The 22,349-nt window shown below is 41.7% G+C and overlaps 1 protein-coding gene across 1 annotated transcript in view; it reads left to right on the forward strand.

Moving 5' to 3' along the window:
- The window catches only part of atp2b4 (ATPase plasma membrane Ca2+ transporting 4), a gene marked incomplete at its 3' end in the record, with an annotated part of 28,044 nt that extends 7,448 nt beyond the window's left edge, over positions 1 to 20,596 (forward strand). The window contains exons 2-5 of the mRNA XM_065015027.1: positions 4,120 to 4,232; positions 6,280 to 6,364; positions 15,957 to 16,214; positions 20,471 to 20,596. Coding sequence (XP_064871099.1) covers positions 4,120 to 4,232; positions 6,280 to 6,364; positions 15,957 to 16,214; positions 20,471 to 20,596 — 582 coding nt within the window. The remainder of the gene's footprint in view (positions 1 to 4,119; positions 4,233 to 6,279; positions 6,365 to 15,956; positions 16,215 to 20,470) is intronic.
- Between the last annotated feature and the right edge of the window lie 1,753 nt (positions 20,597 to 22,349).

The raw sequence follows: 22,349 nt of genomic DNA on the forward strand, positions 1-22,349 counted from the left end.
TTCCACTTTGTCCCTGTACTGGCGCTTAGCTTGTTTAATAGCCTTGCGGAGGAATAGCTACATTGTTTATATTCGGACATGTTACAGACACCTTGCCTGATTAAAAGCAGTGGTTCGCTTTCAGTTTCAGCGAATGCTGCCATCAATCCACGGTTTCTGGTTTGGGAATGTTTTTATCGTTGCTATGGGAGCGACATCTTGACCACGTTCTAATGAACTGCACACCGAATCAGCGTATTCGTCAATATTTTCATCTGACGCAATACGAAACATGTCCCAGTCCACGTGATGGAAGCAGTCTTGGGTGTGGAGTCAGCTTGGTCTGACCAGCGTTGGACAGACCTCAGCGTGGGAGCCTCTTGTTTAAGTTTCTGCCTGTAGGCAGGGATCAACAAAATGGAGTCGTGGTCAGCTTTTCCGAAAGGGGGCGGGGCAGGGCCTTATATGCGTCGCGGAAGTTAGAGTAACAATGATCCAGGTTTTACCACCCCTGGTTGCGCAATCGATATGCTGATAAAATTTAGGGAGTCTTGTTTTCAGATTAGCTTTGTTAAAATCCCCAGCTACAATGAATGCAGCCTCCGGATAAATGGTTTCAGTTTGCAAAGAGTTAAATAAAGTTCGTTCAGAGCCATCGATGTGTCTGCTTGGGGGGATATATACGGCTGTGATTATAATCGAAGAGAATTCTCTTGAAGATAATGCGGTCTACATTTGATTGTGAGGAATTCTAAATCAGGTGAACAGAAGGATTTGAGTTCCTGTATGTTTCCTTCATCACACCATGTCTTGTTAGTCATGAGGCATACGCCCCCGCCGCTCTTCTTACCAGAAAGATGTTTGTTTCTGTCGGCGCGATGCGTGGAGAAACCCGTTGGCTGCACCGCATCGGATAGCGTCTTCCCAGTAAGCCATGTTTCCGTGAAGCAGAGAACATTGCAGTCTCTGATGTCCCTCTGGAATGCTACCCTTGCTCGGATTTCATCAACCTTGTTGTCAAGAGACTGGACATTGGCAAGAAGAATGCTCGGGAGTGGTGCGTGATGTGCCCTTGTCCGGAGTCTGACCAGAAGACCGCTACGTTTCCCTCTTTTTCGGAGTCGTTTTCTTGGGTCGCTGCATGCGATCCATTCCGTTGTCCTGTTTGTAAGGCAGAACACAGGATCCGCGTCGCGGAAAACATATTCTTGGTCGTACTGATGGTGAGTTGACGCTGATCTTATATTCAGTAGTTCTTCTCGACTGTATGTAATGAAACCTAAGATGACCTGGGGTACTAATGTAAGAAATAACACGTAAAAAAACAAAAAACTGCATAGTTTCCTAGGAACGCGAAGCGAGGCGGCCATCTCTGTCGGCGCCGGACAGAGATCACTTTTTCCACATGTTGTTACGTTACAGCCTTATTCTAAAATGGATGACACAGTTTCCCCTCATCCATCTACACACAAAACCTTATAATGACAAAGAAAAACTTTTTTTTTTTTTTTTTTACATTTTTGCAAATGTATTAAAAATGAAAAAATGAAATATTACATTTACTTAAATATTCAGGCCCTTTACTCAGTACATTGTTGAAGCACCTTTGGTAGCGATTACAGAATCGAGTCTTCTTAGGTATGACTCTACAAGCTTGGCACACCTGTAATTGGCGAGTTTCTCGTCGGTGTTATGCAGGTGAGTGAGGACCCAAAAGCGATTTAACAGAAACAGAGTCTTTTAATGTCCAAACAGGGAAAACATAAATCCTCTATCTTTACAGGAGAGTCCCCCTTCTAGTAGTAGAGGAGAATAGCAGGGCTAGCGGCAACAGACTGCTGGTCCCTCCGGGTAGGCGCGGGCCGTAGAGGACAGAGACACCTGCTCACACGCAGCATCTGATGAAGAGGCAGATTACGACAGGACGGGACAAGGGCAAAGCAAACAAGAATCCGACAAGGACAGAAGCAGAAACAGAGAGAGAAATAGAGACTTAATCAGAGGGCAAAAGAGGAGACAGGTGTGAGAGAGTAAACGAGGTCGTTAGGAGAATAGGGAACAGCTGGGAGCAGGAACGGAACGATAGAGAGAGAGAGAGACAGTAACCTAATACGACCAGCAGGGGGAAACGAAGAGAAGAGAAAGCACAGGGACAAGACATAACATGACAGTTGGATGGGGAGCGTCGCTGCACAGCTATTTTCAGGTCCCGCCAGAGATGTTAGATCGGATTCAAGTCCGGGTTCTGGCTGGGCCACTGAAGGACATTCGGAGACTTGTCCCGAAGCCACTCCTGTGTTGTCTTGGCTGTGTGCTTAGGGTCATTGTCCTGATGGAAGGTGAACCTTCGCCCCAGTGTGAGGTCCTGAGCGCTCTGGGGCAGGTTTTCATTAAGGATCTCTCTGCACTTTGCTCCGTTCATATTTCCCTGGATCCTGACTAGTCACCCAGTCCCTGCTGCTGAAAAACATCCCCACAGCATGATGCTGCCACCAGAATGCTTCACAGCAGGGATGGTGCAAGACGCGACGCTTGGCATTCAGTCGAAAGAATTCAATCTTCGTTTCATCAGACCATAAAATCTTGTTCCTCATGGTCTGAGAGTCCTTTAGGTGCCTTTTGGCAAACTCCAAGTGAGCTTTCATGTGTATTTTACTGAGGAGTGGCTTCTGTCTGGCCACTCTGCCATAAAGGCCTGATTGGTGGAGTGCTGCAGAGATGGTTGTCCTTCCGGAAGGTCAAAGTGACCACCGATTGCTCAGTCAAACTTCTTCCATTTAAGAATGATGGAGACCACTGTGTTCTTGGAGATCTTCAATGCTGCAGAGATGTTTTGGTCTCTTCCCCAGATCTGTGCCTCGACACAATGCCGTCTTGGACCTCTATGGACAATTCCTTCGACCTCATGGCTTGGTTTTTGCTCTGATACGCTCTGCCTTTCCAAACAGGTGTGTGCCTTTCCAAATCATGTCCAATCAATTGAATTTACTACAGGTGAACTCCAATCAAGTTGTATGAACACCACAAGGATGATCAATGGAAACAGGATGCACCTGAGCCCAATTTCGAGTCTCATAGCAAAGGGTCTGAATACTTATGTAAATGAGGTATTTCAGTTTTTATATCTTTAACACATTTGCAAACATTTCTAAAAAACATGGTTGGATAAGAGCCTATCAGAAGTCTAGTGGTACTATGGTTGGATAAGAGCCTATCAGAAGTCTAGTGGTACTATGGTTGGATAAGAGCCTATCAGAAGTCTAGTGGTACTATGGTTGGATAAGAGCCTATCAGAAGTCTAGTGGTACTATGGTGGGATAAGAGCCTATCAGAAGTCTGGTGGCACTATGGTTGGATAGGAGCCTATCAGAAGTCTGGTGGCACTATGGTTGGATAAGAGCCTATCAGAAGTCTGGTGGCACTATGGTGGGATAAGAGCCTATCAGAAGTCTAGTGGCACTATGGTTGGATAAGAGCCTAGTCTGGTGGCACTATGGTTGGATAAGAGCCTATCAGAAGTCTGGTGGCACTATGGTTGGATAAGAGCCTATCAGAAGTCTGGTGGCACTATGGTTGGATAAGAGCCTATCAGAAGTCTGGTGGCACTATGGTGGGATAAGAGCCTATCAGAAGTCTGGTGGCACTATGGTTGGATAAGAGCCTATCAGAAGTCTGGTGGTACTATGGTTGGATAAGAGCCTATCAGAAGTCTGGTGGCACTATGGTTGGATAAGAGCCTATCAGAAGTCTGGTGGCACTATGGTGGGATAAGAGCCTATCAGAAGTCTGGTGGCACTATGGTTGGATAAGAGTGTCTGCTAAATTAACTAAATATAAATGTTTAGGACCAGTCAAATGTTTGGACACACCTACTCACTCCAAGGTTTTTATTTTTTATGATTTTCTACATTGTAGAATAATAGTGAAGACATCAAAACTATAAAACAACACATTTTGGAATCATGTAGTAACCAAAAAAAGTGTTCAACAAATCAAAATATATTTTATATTTCAGATTCTACAAAGTAGCCACCCTTTGCCTTGATGACAGCTTTGCACACTCTTGAAGAAAAACCCTTGAATGAGTAGGTGTGTCCTCACTTTTGACTGGTACTGTACATGTGTGCGTGTGTGTTGCAGGTCTATCAGGTGACCAGGCAGACCTGGATCGTCGTAGCAAGTCATTCGGTCAGAACTTCATCCCTCCTAAACAACCCAAGACCTTCCTGGAGCTGGTCTGGGAAGCTCTTCAAGTATGTTGAATGATCGATTGATATTCATGTTTTGATATACACTGTCATGTTTTGATATACACTGTATATATTGATATAGACAGGTCAAATAATGTAAACACTTGAGTAAATTATTAGATAGGAAGTGTACTGAAAGCAGGTGCTTCCACACAGGTGTCGTTCCTGAATGGTTTCGCATTCCTCCAAGAGAGTTGTAGAATCTATGCCAAGGTGCATCAAAGCTGTTCTGGTGGCTCGTGGTGCGCAACAAACCAATCAAAACACTTTTTGGCAGTTACATGTAGATTGATATATAGATTGATATATAGATTGATTCATATATATAGATTGATTCATATATATATATTGATTCATATATATATATTGATATATATATATTGATTCATATATATATATTGATTCATATATATAGATTGATTCATATATATAGATTGATTCATATATATAGATTGATTCATATATATAGATTGATTCATATATATAGATTGATTCATATATATAGATTGATTCATATATATAGATTGATTCATATATATAGATTGATTCATATATATATATTGATATATAGATTGATTCATATATATATATTGATTCATATATATAGATTGATTCATATATATAGATTGATTCATATATATAGATTGATTCATATATATAGATTGATTCATATATATAGATTGATTCATATATATAGATTGATATATAGATTGATTCATATATATATATTGATATATAGATTGATTCATATATATAGATTGATTCATATATATAGATTGATTCATATATATAGATTGATTCATATATATAGATTGATTCATATATATAGATTGATTCATATATATAGATTGATTCATATATATAGATTGATTCATATATATAGATTGATTATAGATTGATTCATATATATATATTGATTCATATATATAGATTGATTCATATATATAGATTGATTCATATATATAGATTGATTCATATATATAGATTGATTCATATATATAGATTGATATATAGATTGATTCATATATATAGATTGATTCATATATATAGATTGATATATAGATTGATTCATATATATATATTGATATATAGATTGATTCATATATATATATTGATATATAGATTGATTCATATATATATATTGATATATAGATTGATTCATATATATAGATTGATATATAGATTGATTCATATATATAGATTGATTCATATATATAGATTGATTCATATATATATATTGATATATAGATTGATTCATATATATATATTGATATATAGATTGATTCATATATATATATTGATATATAGATTGATTCATATATATAGATTGATTCATATATATAGATTGATTCATATATATAGATTGATTCATATAGATTGATTCATATATATATATTGATATATAGATTGATTCATATATATAGATTGATTCATATATATAGATTGATTCATATATATAGATTGATTCATATATATAGATTGATTCATATATATAGATTGATTCATATATATAGATTGATATATAGATTGATTCATATATATATATTGATATATAGATTGATTCATATATATAGATTGATTCATATATATTGATATATAGATTGATTCATATATATAGATTGATTCATATATATAGATTGATTCATATATATAGATTGATTCATATATATAGATTGATTCATATATATAGATTGATTCATATATATAGATTGATTCATATATATATATTGATATATAGATTGATTCATATATATAGATTGATTCATATATATTGATATATAGATTGATTCATATATATATATTGATATATAGATTGATTCATATATATAGATTGATTCATATATATTGATATATAGATTGATTCATATATATAGATTGATTCATATATATATATTGATTCATATATATATATAGATTGATTCATATATATAGATTGATTCATATATATATATAGATTGATTCATATATATAGATTGATTCATATATATATATATGGATATATAGATTGATTGATATATATTGATATATAGATTGATTGATTACTTTACAGGATGTCACTCTTATCATCCTGGAGGTGGCAGCTATCATCTCCCTGGGCCTGTCCTTCTACCAACCCCCTGGAGATGACACTGAGGGTATGACCTGGGATGGATGTCTGTCTGGATGGTTGACTGCTTGGCTGACAGACAGACACACTCCCCTCCATATTTATTTGGACAGTGAAGCTAAAATCGCTCTATACTACAGCTTTTTGGATTTGAGATATAATGTTTTATATGAGGAGACAGTACAGAATGTCACCTTTTATTTGAGGGTATGTTCATGTATCTAGTCCCCCCAATTGAAGGTGTCATCAGTATTTGGACAAATTCACTTATAGTGTGTTAATTAAAGTATTCATATTTTGTTCCCATATTCCACCCAATGATTACATCAAGCTTGTGACTCTACAAACTTGTTGGATGCATATACAGTTCATTTTCGTTGTGTTTCGGATTGTGTTGTATCCAATAGACATTAATGGTAAAAAAATTAATTGTGTTCTTCTGGAGTCACTGTTAGGGCTCTATGTTCGGCTGGCGCTAAGGAGGCGCAACTGTCAAACGCACATTAGTTTGACATTTTGTCATGGAAAAACTGTCGCACTGGCATTTTCCAGCCCTAACGCCAGGTTGGGAAATGTACATGTCTGTGACGGGTGGCAATAGTTGAGGCGTGTCCCTAAAAACAAGCAGAAAAGTGATCATTTCACGCAGCGCCAATGGGACGTTTTAAGACCCACAAAAAGCAGGTTTTAACCGAGTTGATAACGACGTGGATGTTGAAAGCGGAAGCGTTGAGAGATGTGCCTTTTGTGCAGGCGAATCTCGTATTTAGTTTCATTTAGTTTGATTAAAAACCAAGCTTAGCCTCCCCTCCCATTTATCAAGGCTGGTTTAGCAGCATCGCGTTGGTGCGTCTTTTATCCTGGTCATTAGCAAAATAGCCTATTAAATGGTACTGAGAGTGCCTTGAAAATATTTTTTGAGGTTTTAGATTTTCCGTGCTTTTTTCATTATTCACATACCTGCATTTCGCTTGTTCGAGTAGGCTATCCATCCTCATTATCAAAGGTCGCCCCTCGTCCGATCACTAAAAACACTCTGCTCCAAACTATTCAGTCATATAATGCCATATTAATGGCAGATTTCTTTGAGAATCTGGGTCGCACATAGGCAACGATATAGTTGACAGGAGCATAGTGTTTTGTATGGACGTGTGAATGTTCTTCGTAAATTACATTTAAGCCTACCTGTGCACAGGGTGTCATGGAACGAGAGAAGAGATTTATGATATCATGCTTCTGACCCGATCCTATTTAGAAATATTGATTGATTGTTTTTCATTGAATTATATTTAAATCCAAAGTTATTGTTGAGATTCACCATCCATGGGTTTATGGTGAGAACGTACATATTTTTTGAATGCAATTCAATTTCGTCTGCTCTTTCTGGAGAAGTGCAAATAGAATCTGTAAGCTGGTTCCATGATGTTTATAAAACATTATATTTGCCAGCAGTATAACGGTGAGTGGAGCCCTTTCTCTGTAGCAGTATAACGGTGAGTGGAGCCCTTTCTCTGTAGCAGTATAACGGTGAGTGGAGCCCTTTCTCTGTAGCAGTATAACGGTGAGTGGAGCCCTTTCTCTGTAGCAGTATAACGGTGAGTGGAGCCCTTTCTCTGTAGCAGTATAACGGTGAGTGGAGCCCTTTCTCTGTAGCAGTATAACGGTGAGTGGAGCCCTTTCTCTGTAGCAGTATAACGGTGAGCGGAGCCCTTTCTCTGTAGCAGTATAACGGTGAGCGGAGCCCTTTCTCTGTAGCAGCATAACGGTGAGCGGAGCCCTTTCTCTGTAGCAGTATAACGGTGAGTGGAGCCCTTTCTCTGTAGCAGCATAACGGTGAGCGGAGCCCTTTCTCTGTAGCAGTATAACGGTGAGTGGAGCCCTTTCTCTGTAGCAGCATAACGGTGAGCGGAGCCCTTTCTCTGTAGCAGTATAACGGTGAGTGGAGCCCTTTCTCTGTAGCAGTATAACGGTGAGTGGAGCCCTTTCTCTGTTGTAGTATAACGGTGAGTGGAGCCCTTTCTCTGTTGCAGTATAAGAGATTTAAGATTTACCATTTAAAAAGGTTTATTAAAATAGAGCCATTAAAGTGAATGCTACTATTATTATGGATAATCATGAATGAATTGTGAATAATAGGGCCAAATATCATACCCCCAAGACATGCTAACCTCTCACCATTACAATAACAGGGGAGGTTAGCATTTTATATCATACCTCCAAGACACGCTAACCTCTCACCATTACAATGACAGGGGAGGTTAGCATTTTATATCACACCTCCAAGACACGCTAACCTCTCACCATTACAATAACAGGGGAGGTTAGCATTTTATATCACACCTCCAAGACACACTAACCTCTCACCATTACAATAACAGGGGAGGTTAGCATTTTATATCATATCTCCAAGACATGCTAACCTCTCACCATTACAATAACAGGGGAGGTTAGCATTTTATATCATACCTCCAAGACATGCTAACCTCTCACCATTACAGTAACAGGGGAGGTTAGCATTTTATATCATACCTCCAAGACATGCTAACCTCTCACCATTACAATAACAGGGGAGGTTAGCATTTTATATCATATCCCCAAGACATGCTAACCTCTCACCATTACAATAACAGGGGAGGTTAGCATTTTATATCAAACCCCCAAGACATGCTAACCTCTCACCATTACAATAACAGGGGAGGTTAGCATTTTATATCATACCTCCAAGACATGCTAACCTCTCACCATTATAATAACAGGGGAGGTTAGCATTTTATATCATATCCCCAAGACATGCTAACCTCTCACCATTACAATAACAGGGGAGGTTAGCATTTTATATCACACCTCCAAGACACACTAACCTCTCACCATTACAATAACAGGGGAGGTTAGCATTTTATATCATACCTCCAAGACACGCTAACCTCTCACCATTACAATAACAGGGGAGGTTAGCATTTTATATCATACCTCCAAGACACGCTAACCTCTAACCATTACAATAACAGGGGAGGTTAGCATTTTATATCAAACCCCTAAGACATGCTAACCTCTCACCATTACAATAACAGGGGAGGTTAGCATTTTATATCATACCTCCAAGACATGCTAACCTCTCACCATTATAATAACAGGGGAGGTTAGCATTTTATATCATATCCCCAAGACATGCTAACCTCTCACCATTATAATAACAGGGGAGGTTAGCATTTTATATCATATCCCACAAGACATTACAATAACAGCATTTTACAAACCCTCTCACCATTACAATAACAGGGGAGGTTAGCATTTTATATCATACCTCCAAGACATGCTAACCTCTCACCATTATAATAACAGGGGAGGTTAGCATTTTATATCATATCCCCAAGACATGCTAACCTCTCACCATTACAATAACAGGGGAGGGTATGATGTTTTTGCCTCAGTTACTTTCTCACTAATAATTATTCACAATTTATTCATGATTATCTGTAATAAATGGTAGCATTCACATTTATGTAGAAGTGTTTAGAAACATATTTTCCCCTTATTTACAATAAAAGTGACTCCAAAATTACACATAACATTATTTACCATTACTTTCTATTCATCTAAAAAATAATCTGAAACACAAACAAAAATAACAGAAAATGCATCCAACATAGTTGTAGTCACGAGCTTGATGTAGTCATTGATGTAGTCATTGATGTAGTCATTGATGTAGTCATTGATGTAGTCATTGATGTAGTCATTGATGTAGTCATTGATGTAGTCATTGATGTAGTCATTGATGTAGTCATTGATGTAGTCATTAATGTAGTCATTGATGTAGTCATTGATGTAGTCATTGATGTAGTCATTGATGTAGTCATTGATGTAGTCATTAATGTAGTCATTAATGTAGTCATTGATGTAGTCATTGATGTAGTCATTGATGTAGTCATTGATGTAGTCATTGATGTTGTCATTGTGTGCTGTGAATATGAGACCAAAATACAAAAATGTTCTTTAATACATTATATGTGAATTTGTCCAAATACTTTGAGAATGTTTGGTACGGCAGGAAAATAATTCTGCAGGAACAGGATACGTGAATTTGTATCTGGATTATGATTAATGGACATTTTTGGAGGGGTTTATACATTTTGTTCATAAGGGAAAATCAAGTCTGAAAATTTAAAAGTTGGAAGTTACAAACTTCAGAAGCCTTTTTTTCATCTCAAATACACGTTTTTTAATTTACTGCATTGCAGGAAAGATGTCCTACAACAAGATCCTACATCTTCATGGCACCTTCAAATGGGGGGATTAGACACATAAAAGTGCTTTAATTTCTAAATGGTCAAACGGATATGTAGGAAAATACCCTCAAATAAAAGATGATCTGAGCTCTTGCTTCATATAAAACAAATCCAAAATGCTGGAGTAAAGAGCCAAATGAAACATTTTAGCTAGACGGTGCAAATAAAATACATAGGGGAGGGTTGATAGACAGCGGGCTAGATACAGTGCCTTCAGAAAGGATTCAGACCCATTGACGTCTTCCACATTTTATTACATTACAGCCTTGTACTAAAATTGATTAAATTGGTTTTTCAATCTCCACACAGTACCCAATAATAACAAAGCAAAAAAACTGTTTTTTTGGCAGCGATTACAGCCTCGAGTCTTCTTGGGTATGATGCTACAGCCTCGAGTCTTCTTGGGTATGACGCTACAGCCTCGAGTCTTCTTGGGTATTACGCTACAGCCTTGAGTCTTCTTGGGTATGATGCTACAGCCTCGAGTCTTCTTGGGTATTACGCTACAGCCTCGAGTCTTCTTGGGTATTACGCTACAGCCTCGAGTCTTCTTGGGTATGACGCTACAGCCTCGAGTCTTCTTGGGTATGACGCTACAGCCTCGAGTCTTCTTGGGTATTACGCTACAGCCTCGAGTCTTCTTGGGTATTACGCTACAGCCTCGAGTCTTCTTGGGTATTACGCTACAGCCTCGAGTCTTCTTGGGTATTACGCTACAGCCTCGAGTCTTCTTGGGTATGATGCTACAGCCTCGAGTCTTCTTGGGTATGATGCTACAGCCTCGAGTCTTCTTGGGTATTACGCTACAGCCTCGAGTCTTCTTGGGTATGATGCTTCTTGGGTATTACAGCCTCGAGTCTTCTTGGGTATGATGCTACAGCCTCGAGTCTTCTTGGGTATGATGCTACAGCCTCGAGTCTTCTTGGGTATTACGCTACAGCCTCGAGTCTTCTTGGGTCTTCTTGGGTTACGCTACAGCCTCGAGTCTTCTTGGGTATGACAGCTACAGCCTCAGCCTCGAGTCTTCTTGGGTATTACGCTACAGCCTCGAGTCTTCTTGGGTATGACGCTACAGCCTCGAGTCTTCTTGGGTATGATGCTACAGCCTCGAGTCTTCTTGGGTATGATGCTACAGCCTCGAGTCTTCTTGGGTATTACGCTACAGCCTCGAGTCTTCTTGGGTATGATGCTACAGCCTCGAGTCTTCTTGGGTATTACGCTACAGCCTCGAGTCTTCTTGGGTATGATGCTACAGCCTCGAGTCTTCTTGGGTATTACGCTACAGCCTCGAGTCTTCTTGGGTATTACGCTACAGCCTCGAGTCTTCTTGGGTATTACGCTACAGCCTCGAGTCTTCTTGGGTATTAGCCTCGCTTCTTGGGTACAGCCTCGAGTCTTCTTGGTATGATGCTACAGCCTCGAGTCTTCTTGGGTATGATGCTACAGCCTCGAGTCTTCTTGGGTATGATGCTACAGCCTCGAGTCTTCTTGGGTATTACGCTACAGCCTTGAGTCTTCTTGGGTATTACGCTACAGCCTCGAGTCTTCTTGGGTATTACGCTACAGCCTTGAGTCTTCTTGGGTATTACGCTACAGCCTCGAGTCTTCTTGGGTATGATGCTACAGCCTCGAGTCTTCTTGGGTATTACGCTACAGCCTCGAGTCTTCTTGGGTATTACGCTACAGCCTCGAGTCTTCTTGGGTATGATGCTACAGCCTCGAGTCTTCTTGGGTATTACGCTACAGCCTTGAGTCTTCTTGGGTATTACGCTACAGCCTCGAGTCTTCTTGGGTATGCTACAGCCTTGAGTCTTCTTGGGTATTACGCTACAGCCTCGAGTCTTCTTGGGTATGATGCTACAGCCTCGAGTCTTCTTGGGTATTACGCTACAGCCTCGAGTCTTCTTGGGTATGACGCTACAGCCTCGAGTCTTCTTGGGTATGACGCTACAGCCTCGAGTCTTCTTGGGTATTACGCTACAGCCTCGAGTCTTCTTGGGTATTACGCTACAGCCTCGAGTCTTCTTGGGTATGATGCTACAGCCTCGAGTCTTCTTGGGTATGATGCTACAGCCTCGAGTCTTCTTGGGTATTACGCTACAGCCTCGAGTCTTCTTGGGTATGATGCTACAGCCTCGAGTCTTCTTGGGTATGATGCTACAGCCTCGAGTCTTCTTGGGTATGATGCTACAGCCTCGAGTCTTCTTGGGTATTACGCTACAGCCCCGAGTCTTCTTGGGTATGATGCTACAGCCTCGAGTCTTCTTGGGTATTACGCTACAGCCTCGAGTCTTCTTGGGTATGATGCTACAGCCTCGAGTCTTCTTGGGTATTACGCTACAGCCTCGAGTCTTCTTGGGTATTACGCTACAGCCTCTAGTCTTCTTGGGTATTACGCTACAGCTTCGAGTCTTCTTGGGTATTACGCTACAGCCTCGAGTCTTCTTGGGTGATGATGAGTCTTCTTGGGTATGATGCTAGCCTCGAGTCTTCTTGGGTATGATGCTACAGCCTCGAGTCTTCTTGGGTATGATGCTACAGCCTCGAGTCTTCTTGGGTATTACGCTACAGCCTCAAGTCTTCTTGGGTATGATGCTACAGCCTCGAGTCTTCTTGGGTATTACGCTACAGCCTCGAGTCTTCTTGGGTATGATGCTACAGCCTCTAGTCTTCTTGGGTATTACGCTACAGCCTCGAGTCTTCTTGGGTATGATGCTACAGCCTCGAGTCTTCTTGGGTATGATGCTACAGCCTCGAGTCTTCTTGGGTATGATGCTACAGCCTCTTCTTGGAGTCTTCTTCTTGGGTATGACGCTACAGCCTCGAGTCTTCTTGGGTATTACGCTACAGCCTCGAGTCTTCTTGGGTATGACGCTACAGCCTCGAGTCTTCTTGGGTCTTCTTACGCTACAGCCTTGAGTCTTCTTGGGTATGCTACAGCCTAGTCTTCTTGGGTAGCCCTCGAGTCTTCTTGGGTATTACACTACAGCCTCGAGTCTTCTTGGGTATGATGCTACAGCCTCAAGTCTTCTAGGGTATTACGCTACAGCCTCGAGTCTTCTTGGGTATTACGCTACAGCCTCAAGTCTTCTTGGGTATGATGCTACAGCCTCGAGTCTTCTTGGGTATGATGCTACAGCCTCGAGTCTTCTTGGGTATTACGCTACAGCCTCGAGTCTTCTTGGGTATTACGCTACAGCCTCGAGTCTTCTTGGGTATGATGCTACAGCCTCGAGTCTTCTTGGGTATGATGCTACAGCCTCGAGTCTTCTTGGGTATTACGCCACAGCCTCGAGTCTTCTTGGGTATTACGCTACAGCCTCGAGTCTTCTTGGGTATGACGCTACAGCCTCGAGTCTTCTTGGGTATGATGCTACAAGCTTGGCACACCTGTATTTTCTCCCATCCTTCTCTGCAGATCCTCTCAAGCTCTGTCAGGTTGGATGGAGAGCATTGCTGCACAGCTATTTTCAGGTCTCTCCAGAGATGTTTGGTCGGGTTCAAGTCCGGGATCTGGCTGGGCCACTCAAGGACATTCAGAGACTTTTCCCGAAGCCCCTCCTACGTTGACTTGGCTGTGTGCTTAGGGTTGCTGTCCTGTTGGAAGGTGAACCTTCGCCCCAGTCTGAGTTCCTTCATCAATGATCTCTCTGTACTCTGCTCCGTTCATCTTTCCCTCGATCCTGACTAGTCTCCCAGTCACTGCCGCTGAAAAACATCCCCACAGCATGATGCTGCCACCACCATGCTTCACCTTAGGGATGGTGCCAGGTTTCCTCCAGACGTGACGCTTGGCATTCAGGCCAAAGAGTTCAATTTTGTTTTATCAGAGCAGAGAATCTTGTTTCTCAGGGTCTGAGAGTCTTTGGTGTCTTTTGGCAAACTCCAAGCGGACTGTCATGTGCCTTTTAACCTCTTGCCTCTACTTGGGACGCTTGCGTCCCAACTAGAGCTCTGGAAATGCAAATGCGCTACGCTAAATGCTAATAGTATTAGTTAAAACTCAAAAGTTCATTAAAATACACATGCAGGGTATCAAATTAAAGCTACACTCGTTGTGAATCCAGGCAACAAGTCAGATTTTTAAAATGCTTTTCGGCGACAGCATGAGAAGCTATTATCTGATAGCATGTAACACCCCAAAAGACCCACAGGGGACGTAAACAAAATAATTAGCATTTCGGCGTTACACAAACCGCACAATAAAATAGAAAACAGTCATTACCTTTCACCATCTTCTTTGTTGGCACTCCTAGATGTCCCATAAACACTATTGGGTCTTTATTTCGATTAAATCGGGCCATATAAAGCCAAGATATCGTTATATGTAGACTGTGTGATAAACGAAAAAAACAGCGATTTCACAACGTAACGTCATTTTTAAAATTCAAAAAGTAGACGATAAACTTTCACAAAACACTTCGAAATACGTTTGTAATGCTACTTTAGGTATTAGTAAACGTTAATAAGCGATAAAAATCATCCGTAGGCGATGTAAATATCATTAGCTGTCGTCTTGGAAAAAATTTCAGGAGAGAGCTCTTCCGGAATGATCTGGGCGGAGACCGGAGGTAAGTCGTGCCCCTCTTTCGGTTCAACCAAGAATCAAAGAGGATTCAATTCACAAGACTCTAGACAACATGGGGATGCTGTGGGAGTTGAATGCTCTGTCTTATCTAATTCGGCTCACTGTTAACAATTGCTGGAAGTGGCGCAAGGATATTTATTTCCATTTTCTGTGATCAGGTTTTCCTGCGCTTTCCGATGTAACGCACGTTATGTAATAGCCACAGTCGTGATTTAACCAGTTTTAAAAACGCCCGAGGGTTTCCTATCCACACATTCTAACCATATGAACGTACTATATTCCTGGCATGAGTAGCAGGGCGCTGAAATGTTGCGCGATTTTTAACAAAATGTTCAAAAAAGTAGAGGGTCGACTGAAGAGGTTAATGAGGAGTGGCTTTCGTCTGGCCACTCTACTGTGGGACCTTATATAGACAGGTGTGTGCCTTTCCAAATCATGTCCAATCAATTGAATTTACCACAGGTGGACTCCAATCAAGTTATAGAAACATCTCAAGGATGATCAATGGAAACAGGATGCACCTGAGCTCAATTTCGAGTCTCATAGCAAAGGGTCTGAATACTTAATTATGTAAATAAGGTATTTCTGTTTTTATATCTTTAATACATTTGCAAACATTTCTAAAAAACAGTTTTTGCTTTGTCATTTTCGAATTAGGCTGTAACGTAACAAAATGTAGAAAAAGTCAAGGGGTCTGAATAATTTCCGAAGGCACTGTAGATGGATAACAGTGTGTTTCTCCCCAGCGTGTGGTAACGTGTCGGGAGGGGCAGAGGATGAGGGCGAGGCCGAAGCCGGGTGGATTGAGGGCGCCGCCATCTTGCTGTCCGTCGTCTGTGTGGTCCTGGTGACGGCCTTCAATGATTGGTCTAAAGAGAAACAGTTCCGTGGGCTACAGAGCAGGATAGAACAGGAGCAGCGCTTCGCCGTCGTACGGAAAGGAAACGTGATCCAGATACCTGTAGCTGACATGGTGGTGGGGGACATGGCTCAGGTCAAATACGGTAGGTAACCAGGACCATTTTTGTTTTATTTAATCTTTATTCATACAGGTTTTCGTCATTGAGAAAACATCTCTTTTCCAAGCGAGACCTGATCCAATAGCAGCAGGGGGAACAACGTACATACACGAACACAATATTAAACACAACTATAAACACACATACATTACAAATTGGTGCATTCACCTTATGACATCCAGTGGAACAGTAGTGCATCTAAATATTTTAACATTAAACACAACTATAAACACACATACAGTACAACAACAAGAGAGACCTGGTCCAATAGCAGCAGGGGGAACAACGTGTCTTTACCAAGAGAGACCTGGTCCAATAGCAGCAGGGGGAACAACGTGTCTTTACCAAGAGAGACCTGGTCCAATAGCAGCAGGGGGAACAACGTGTCTTGACCAAGAGAGACCTGGTCCAATAGCAGCAGGGGGAACAACGTGTCTTTACCAAGAGAGACCTGGTCCAATAGCAGCAGGGGGAACAACATCTCTTTACCAAGAGAGACCTGGTCCAATAGCAGCAGGGGGAACAACGTGTCTTTACCAAGAGAGACCTGGTCCAATAGCAGCAGGGGGAACAACGTGTCTATTACCAAGAGAGACCTGGTCCAATAGCAGCAGGGGGAACAACGTGTCTTTACCAAGAGAGACCTGGTCCAATAGCAGCAGGGGGAACAACGTGTCTTTACCAAGAGAGACCTGGTCCAATAGCAGCAGGGGGAACAACGTGTCTATTACCAAGAGAGACCTGGTCCAATAGCAGCAGGGGGAACAACGTGTCTTTACCAAGAGAGACCTGGTCCAATAGCAGCAGGGGAACAACGTGTCATACCAAGAGAGACCTGAACACAACATTTTGACCAAGAGAGACCTGGTCCAATACATTACATTTTTACCAAGAGACCTGGTCCAATAGCAGCAGCAGACCAAGAGAGACCTGGTCTCTTATCCAGAGAGAGACCTGGTCCAATAGCAAAGGGGGAACAACATCTCTTTGAGATCCAGTGGAATAGCAGCAGTGGGAACAAATCTTTTTTCAAGAGAGACCTGGTCCAATAGCAGCAAGGGAACAACATTAAACCAAGAACCTATAAACACAGGGGGAACAACATCTCTTTACCAAGAGAGACCTGGTCCACAGTATCTCTTTACCAAGAGAGACCTGGTCCAATAGCAGCAGGGGGAACAACGTGTCTTTACCAAGAGAGACCTGGTCCAATAGCAGCAGGGGGAACAACGTGTCTTTACCAAGAGAGACCTGGTCCAATAGCAGCAGGGGGAACAACGTGTCTTTACCAAGAGAGACCTGGTCCAATAGCAGCAGGGAGAACAACGTACCTTTACCAAGAGAGACCTGGTCCAATAGCAGCAGGGGGAACAACGTGTCTTTACCAAGAGAGACCTGGTCCAATAGCAGCAGGGGGAACAACATCTCTTTACCAAGAGAGACCTGGTCCAATAGCAGCAGGGGGAACAACGTGTCTTTACCAAGAGAGACCTGGTCCAATAGCAGCAGGGGGAACAACGTGTCTTTACCAAGAGAGACCTGGTCCAATAGCAGCAGGGGGAACAACGTATCTTTACCAAGAGAGACCTGGTCCAATAGCAGCAGGGGGAACAACATCTCTTTACCAAGAGACCTGGTCCAATAGCAGCAGGGGGAACAACGTGTCTTGACCAAGAGAGACCTGGTCCAATAGCAGCAGGGGGAACAACGTGTCTTTACCAAGAGAGACCTGGTCCAATAGCAGCAGGGGGAACAACGTACATACACTAACACAATATTAAACACAACTATAAACACACATACAGTACAACGAAAACATTTGACGTTAAAAACACAAAGTCTTGACTGAAAAACAGCTGGCCTAAAGACAATTATACTCTTCTATGATATTTACATCAATCAAGTGTTTAAACTCCACCAACGAAACTAGATTATCACATTTTTAAATGTTCAGGAGAGAATTCCAGGACCACAGAACTAAGTAACTGAAACTATTTCTACCATGTCCTGTCCTAATTTTTGGTACTGTTAGAAGCAAATCAGAATGGGACCGTAATTTATATTTATTTACCGACCTGACTAAAAAAGGACTGAGAAAATGGCATTTTCCCCAGTATGGCCTTATAAATCAGTGTATACCAGGACAATGATCTGAAGGTAGATAACACTGTAGGTAACCAGGACAATGATCTGAAGGTAGATAACACTGTAGGTAACCAGGACAATGATCTGAAGGTAGATACCACTGTAGGTAACCAGGACAATGATCTGAAGGTAGATAACACTGTAGGTAACCAGGACAATGCTCTGAAGGTAGATACCACTGTAGGTTACCAGGACAATGATCTGAAGGTAGATAACACTGTAGGTAACCAGGACAATGATCTGAAGGTAGATAACACTGTAGGTAACCAGGACAATGATCTGAAGGTAGATAACACTGTAGGTTACCAGGACAATGATCTGAAGGTAGATACCACTGTAGGTAACCAGGACAATGATCTGAAGGTAGATAACACTGTAGGTAACCAGGACAATGCTCTGAAGGTAGATAACACTGTAGGTAACCAGGACAATGATCTGAAGGTAGATAACACTGTAGGTAACCAGGACAATGATCTGAAGGTAGATAACACTGTAGGTAACCAGGACAATGATCTGAAGGTAGATACCACTGTAGGTAACCAGGACAATGATCTGAAGGTAGATACCACTGTAGGTAACCAGGACAATGATCTGAAGGTAGATAACACTGTAGGTAACCAGGACAATGATCTGAAGGTAGATAACACTGTAGGTAACCAGGACAATGATCTGAAGGTAGATAACACTGTAGGTAACCAGGACAATGATCTGAAGGTAGATAACACTGTAGGTAACCAGGACAATGATCTGAAGGTAGATAACACTGTAGGTAACCAGGACAATGATCTGAAGGTAGATAACACTGTAGGTAACCAGGACAATGATCTGAAGGTAGATAACACTGTAGGTTACCAGGACAATGATCTGAATCCTAATAACAATTCCGTCTTAGGTCAGTTAGGATCACCACTGTATTTTAAGAATGTGAAATTTCAGAATAATAGTAGAGAGAATGATTTATTTAAGCTTTTATTTCTTTCATCACATTCCCAGTGGGTCAGAAGTTTACATACACTCAATTGGTATTTGGTAGCATTGCCTTTAAATTGTTCAACTTGGGTCAAACGTTTCAGGTAGCCTTCCACAAGCTTCCCACTATAAGTTGGGTGAATTTTGGCCCATTCCTCCTGACAGAGCTGGTGTAAATGAGTCAAGTTGGTAAGCCTCCTTGCTCACACACACTTTTTCAGTTCTGCCCTCAAATGTTCAATAGGATGAGGTCAGGGCTTTGTGACAGCCACTCCAATATCTTGACTATGTTGTCCTTAAGCCATTTTCCACAACTGGAAGTATGCTTTGGGTCATTGTCCATTTGGAAGACCCATTTGCAACGAAGCTTTAACTTCCTGACTGATGTCTTGAGATGTTGCTACAATATATCCACATAATTTCCTCCCTCATGATGCCATCTATTTTGTGAAGTGCACCAGTCCTTCCTGCAGCAAAGCACCCCCACAACATGATTCTGCCACCCCCGTGCTTCACGGTTGGGATGGTGTCTTCGGCTTGCAAGACTCCCCCTTTTTCCTCCAAACAGAACGATGGTCATTATGGCCAAACAGATCTATTTTTGTTTCATCAGAACATTAGGACATTTCTCCAAAAAGTACCATCTTTGTCCCCATGTGCAGTTGCAAATCGTAGTCTGGCTTTTTATGGCGGTTTTGAAGCAGTGGCTTCTTCCTTACTGAGCGGCCTTTCAGGTTATGTCGACATAAGACTCATTGTACTATGGATATAGATACTTTGGTACCATTTTCTGGAATTTTCCAAGCTCTTTAAAGGCACAGTCAACTTAGTGTATGTAAACTTCTGACCCACTGGAATTGTGATACAGTGAATTATAAATGAAATAATCTGTCTGTAAACAATTGTTGGAAAAATTACTTGTGTCATGCACAAAGTAGATGTCCTAACCGACTTGCCAAAACTATAGTTCGTTAACAAGACATTTGTGAAGTGGTTGAAAAACGAGTTTTAAGGACTCCAACCTAAGTGAATGTATAAACTTCTGACTTCAACTGTATACTTTATATATTGTATCTGTACCTATATGTATAACATGATGTACTGTATGTATTGTATGCTTTCTATAGGGGACCTGTTGCCAGCGGATGGTATCCTGATCCAGGGAAATGACCTGAAGATTGATGAGAGTTCTCTGACTGGGGAATCAGACCACGTAGGGAAGACTGTGGACAAAGACCCTATGCTGCTCTCTGGTGGGTGTGTCTGTGTATTGCAACATTGTCATGCCTTTCATCCTCCAACTCCAACAATGCAGTAATCAATAGCAATGTAATAATAACAATACCAAGGAAGAACAGAAACATATAAGAAATAATAATAAGAGATGTGAAATACACAATTAATTAAGTAACTATGTACAGGATGTATTTTAAAAGTCAGTTCCAATACCATATTAACAATGTACAGGGATACTGGAGTGATGGAGGTAGATATGTATAGGGGGAAGGAGACAGGGATACTGGAGTGATGGAGGTAGATATGTATAGGGGGAAGGGGATACTGGAGTGATGGAGGTAGATATGTATAGGGGGAAGGAGACAGGGATACTGGAGTGATGGAGGTAGATATGTATAGGGGAAGGGGACACTGGAGTTTGGAGGTAGATATGTATAGGGGAAGGAGACAGGGATACTGGAGTGATGGAGGTAGATATGTATAGGGGGAAGGAGACAGGGATACTGGAGTGATGGAGGTAGATATGATAGGGGGAAGGAGACAGGGATACTGGAGTGATGGAGGTAGATATGTATAGGACAAGGAGACAGGGATACTGGAGTGATGGAGGTAGATATGTATAGGGACATCAGGGACAGGGATACTGGAGTGATGGAGGAAATATGTATAGGGGGAAGGTGACAGGGATACTGGCAGCCAATGGAGGTTCTCCATGTATAGGGGTAGAAACAGGGATCTTTCTGATGGAAGAAGATATGTATAGGGGAAGGTGACTAGGGATACTGGTGTGATGAAGGTAACATGTACAGGGGATGGAATCAGGGTTACTGGAGTGATTTAGGTAGATATGTCACAATCAAATGTAAGGAGACAGGAGATACTGGAGTATAATGGAGGTAGATATCCCCCCATAGGGGAAGGAGACAGGGATACTGAAGTGATGGATTTAGATATGTAAAGGGAGAAGGTGACAGGGATTCTTGAAGTGATGGAGGTAGATATGTATAGGGGGAAGGAGACAGGGATACTGGAGTGATGGAGGTAGATATGTATAGGGAGAAGGTGACAGGGATACTGAAGTGATGGAGGTAGATATGTATAGCAACCAGGGGTGGTAAAACCTTGGATCATTGGGGAAGGAGACAGGGATACTGGAGTGATGGAGGTAGATATGTATAGGGGAAGGAGACAGGGATACTGGAGTGATGGAGGTCAGATATGTATAGGGGAAGGAGACAAGATGCTGAAGTGATGGAGGTAGATATGTATAGGGAGAAGGTGACAGGGATACTGGAGTGATGGAGGTAGATATGTATAGGGGGAAGGAGACAGGGATACTGGATGTGATGGAGGTAGATATGTATAGGGAGAAGGTGACAGGGAACTGGAGTGATGGAGGTAGATATGTATAGGGGGAAGGAGACAGGGATACTGGAGTGATGGAGGTAGATATGTATAGGGGGAAGGAGACAGGGATACTGAAGTGATGGAGGTAGATATGTATAGGGGAAGGAGACAGGGATACTGGAGTGATGGAGGTAGATATGTATAGGGGAAGGAGACAGGGATACTGGAGTGATGGAGGTAGATATGTATAGGGGGAAGGAGACAGGGATACTGAAGTGATGGAGGTAGATATGTATAGGGAGAAGGTGACAGGGATACTGAAGTGATGGAGGTAGATATGTATAGGGGGAAGGAGACAGGGATACTGGAGTGATGGAGGTAGATATGTATAGGGGGAAGGAGACAGGGATACTGAAGTGATGG

This window comes from Oncorhynchus nerka, unplaced genomic scaffold (genome assembly GCF_034236695.1).
Source record: "Oncorhynchus nerka isolate Pitt River unplaced genomic scaffold, Oner_Uvic_2.0 unplaced_scaffold_1773, whole genome shotgun sequence".
Lineage (NCBI taxonomy): Eukaryota > Metazoa > Chordata > Actinopteri > Salmoniformes > Salmonidae > Oncorhynchus > Oncorhynchus nerka.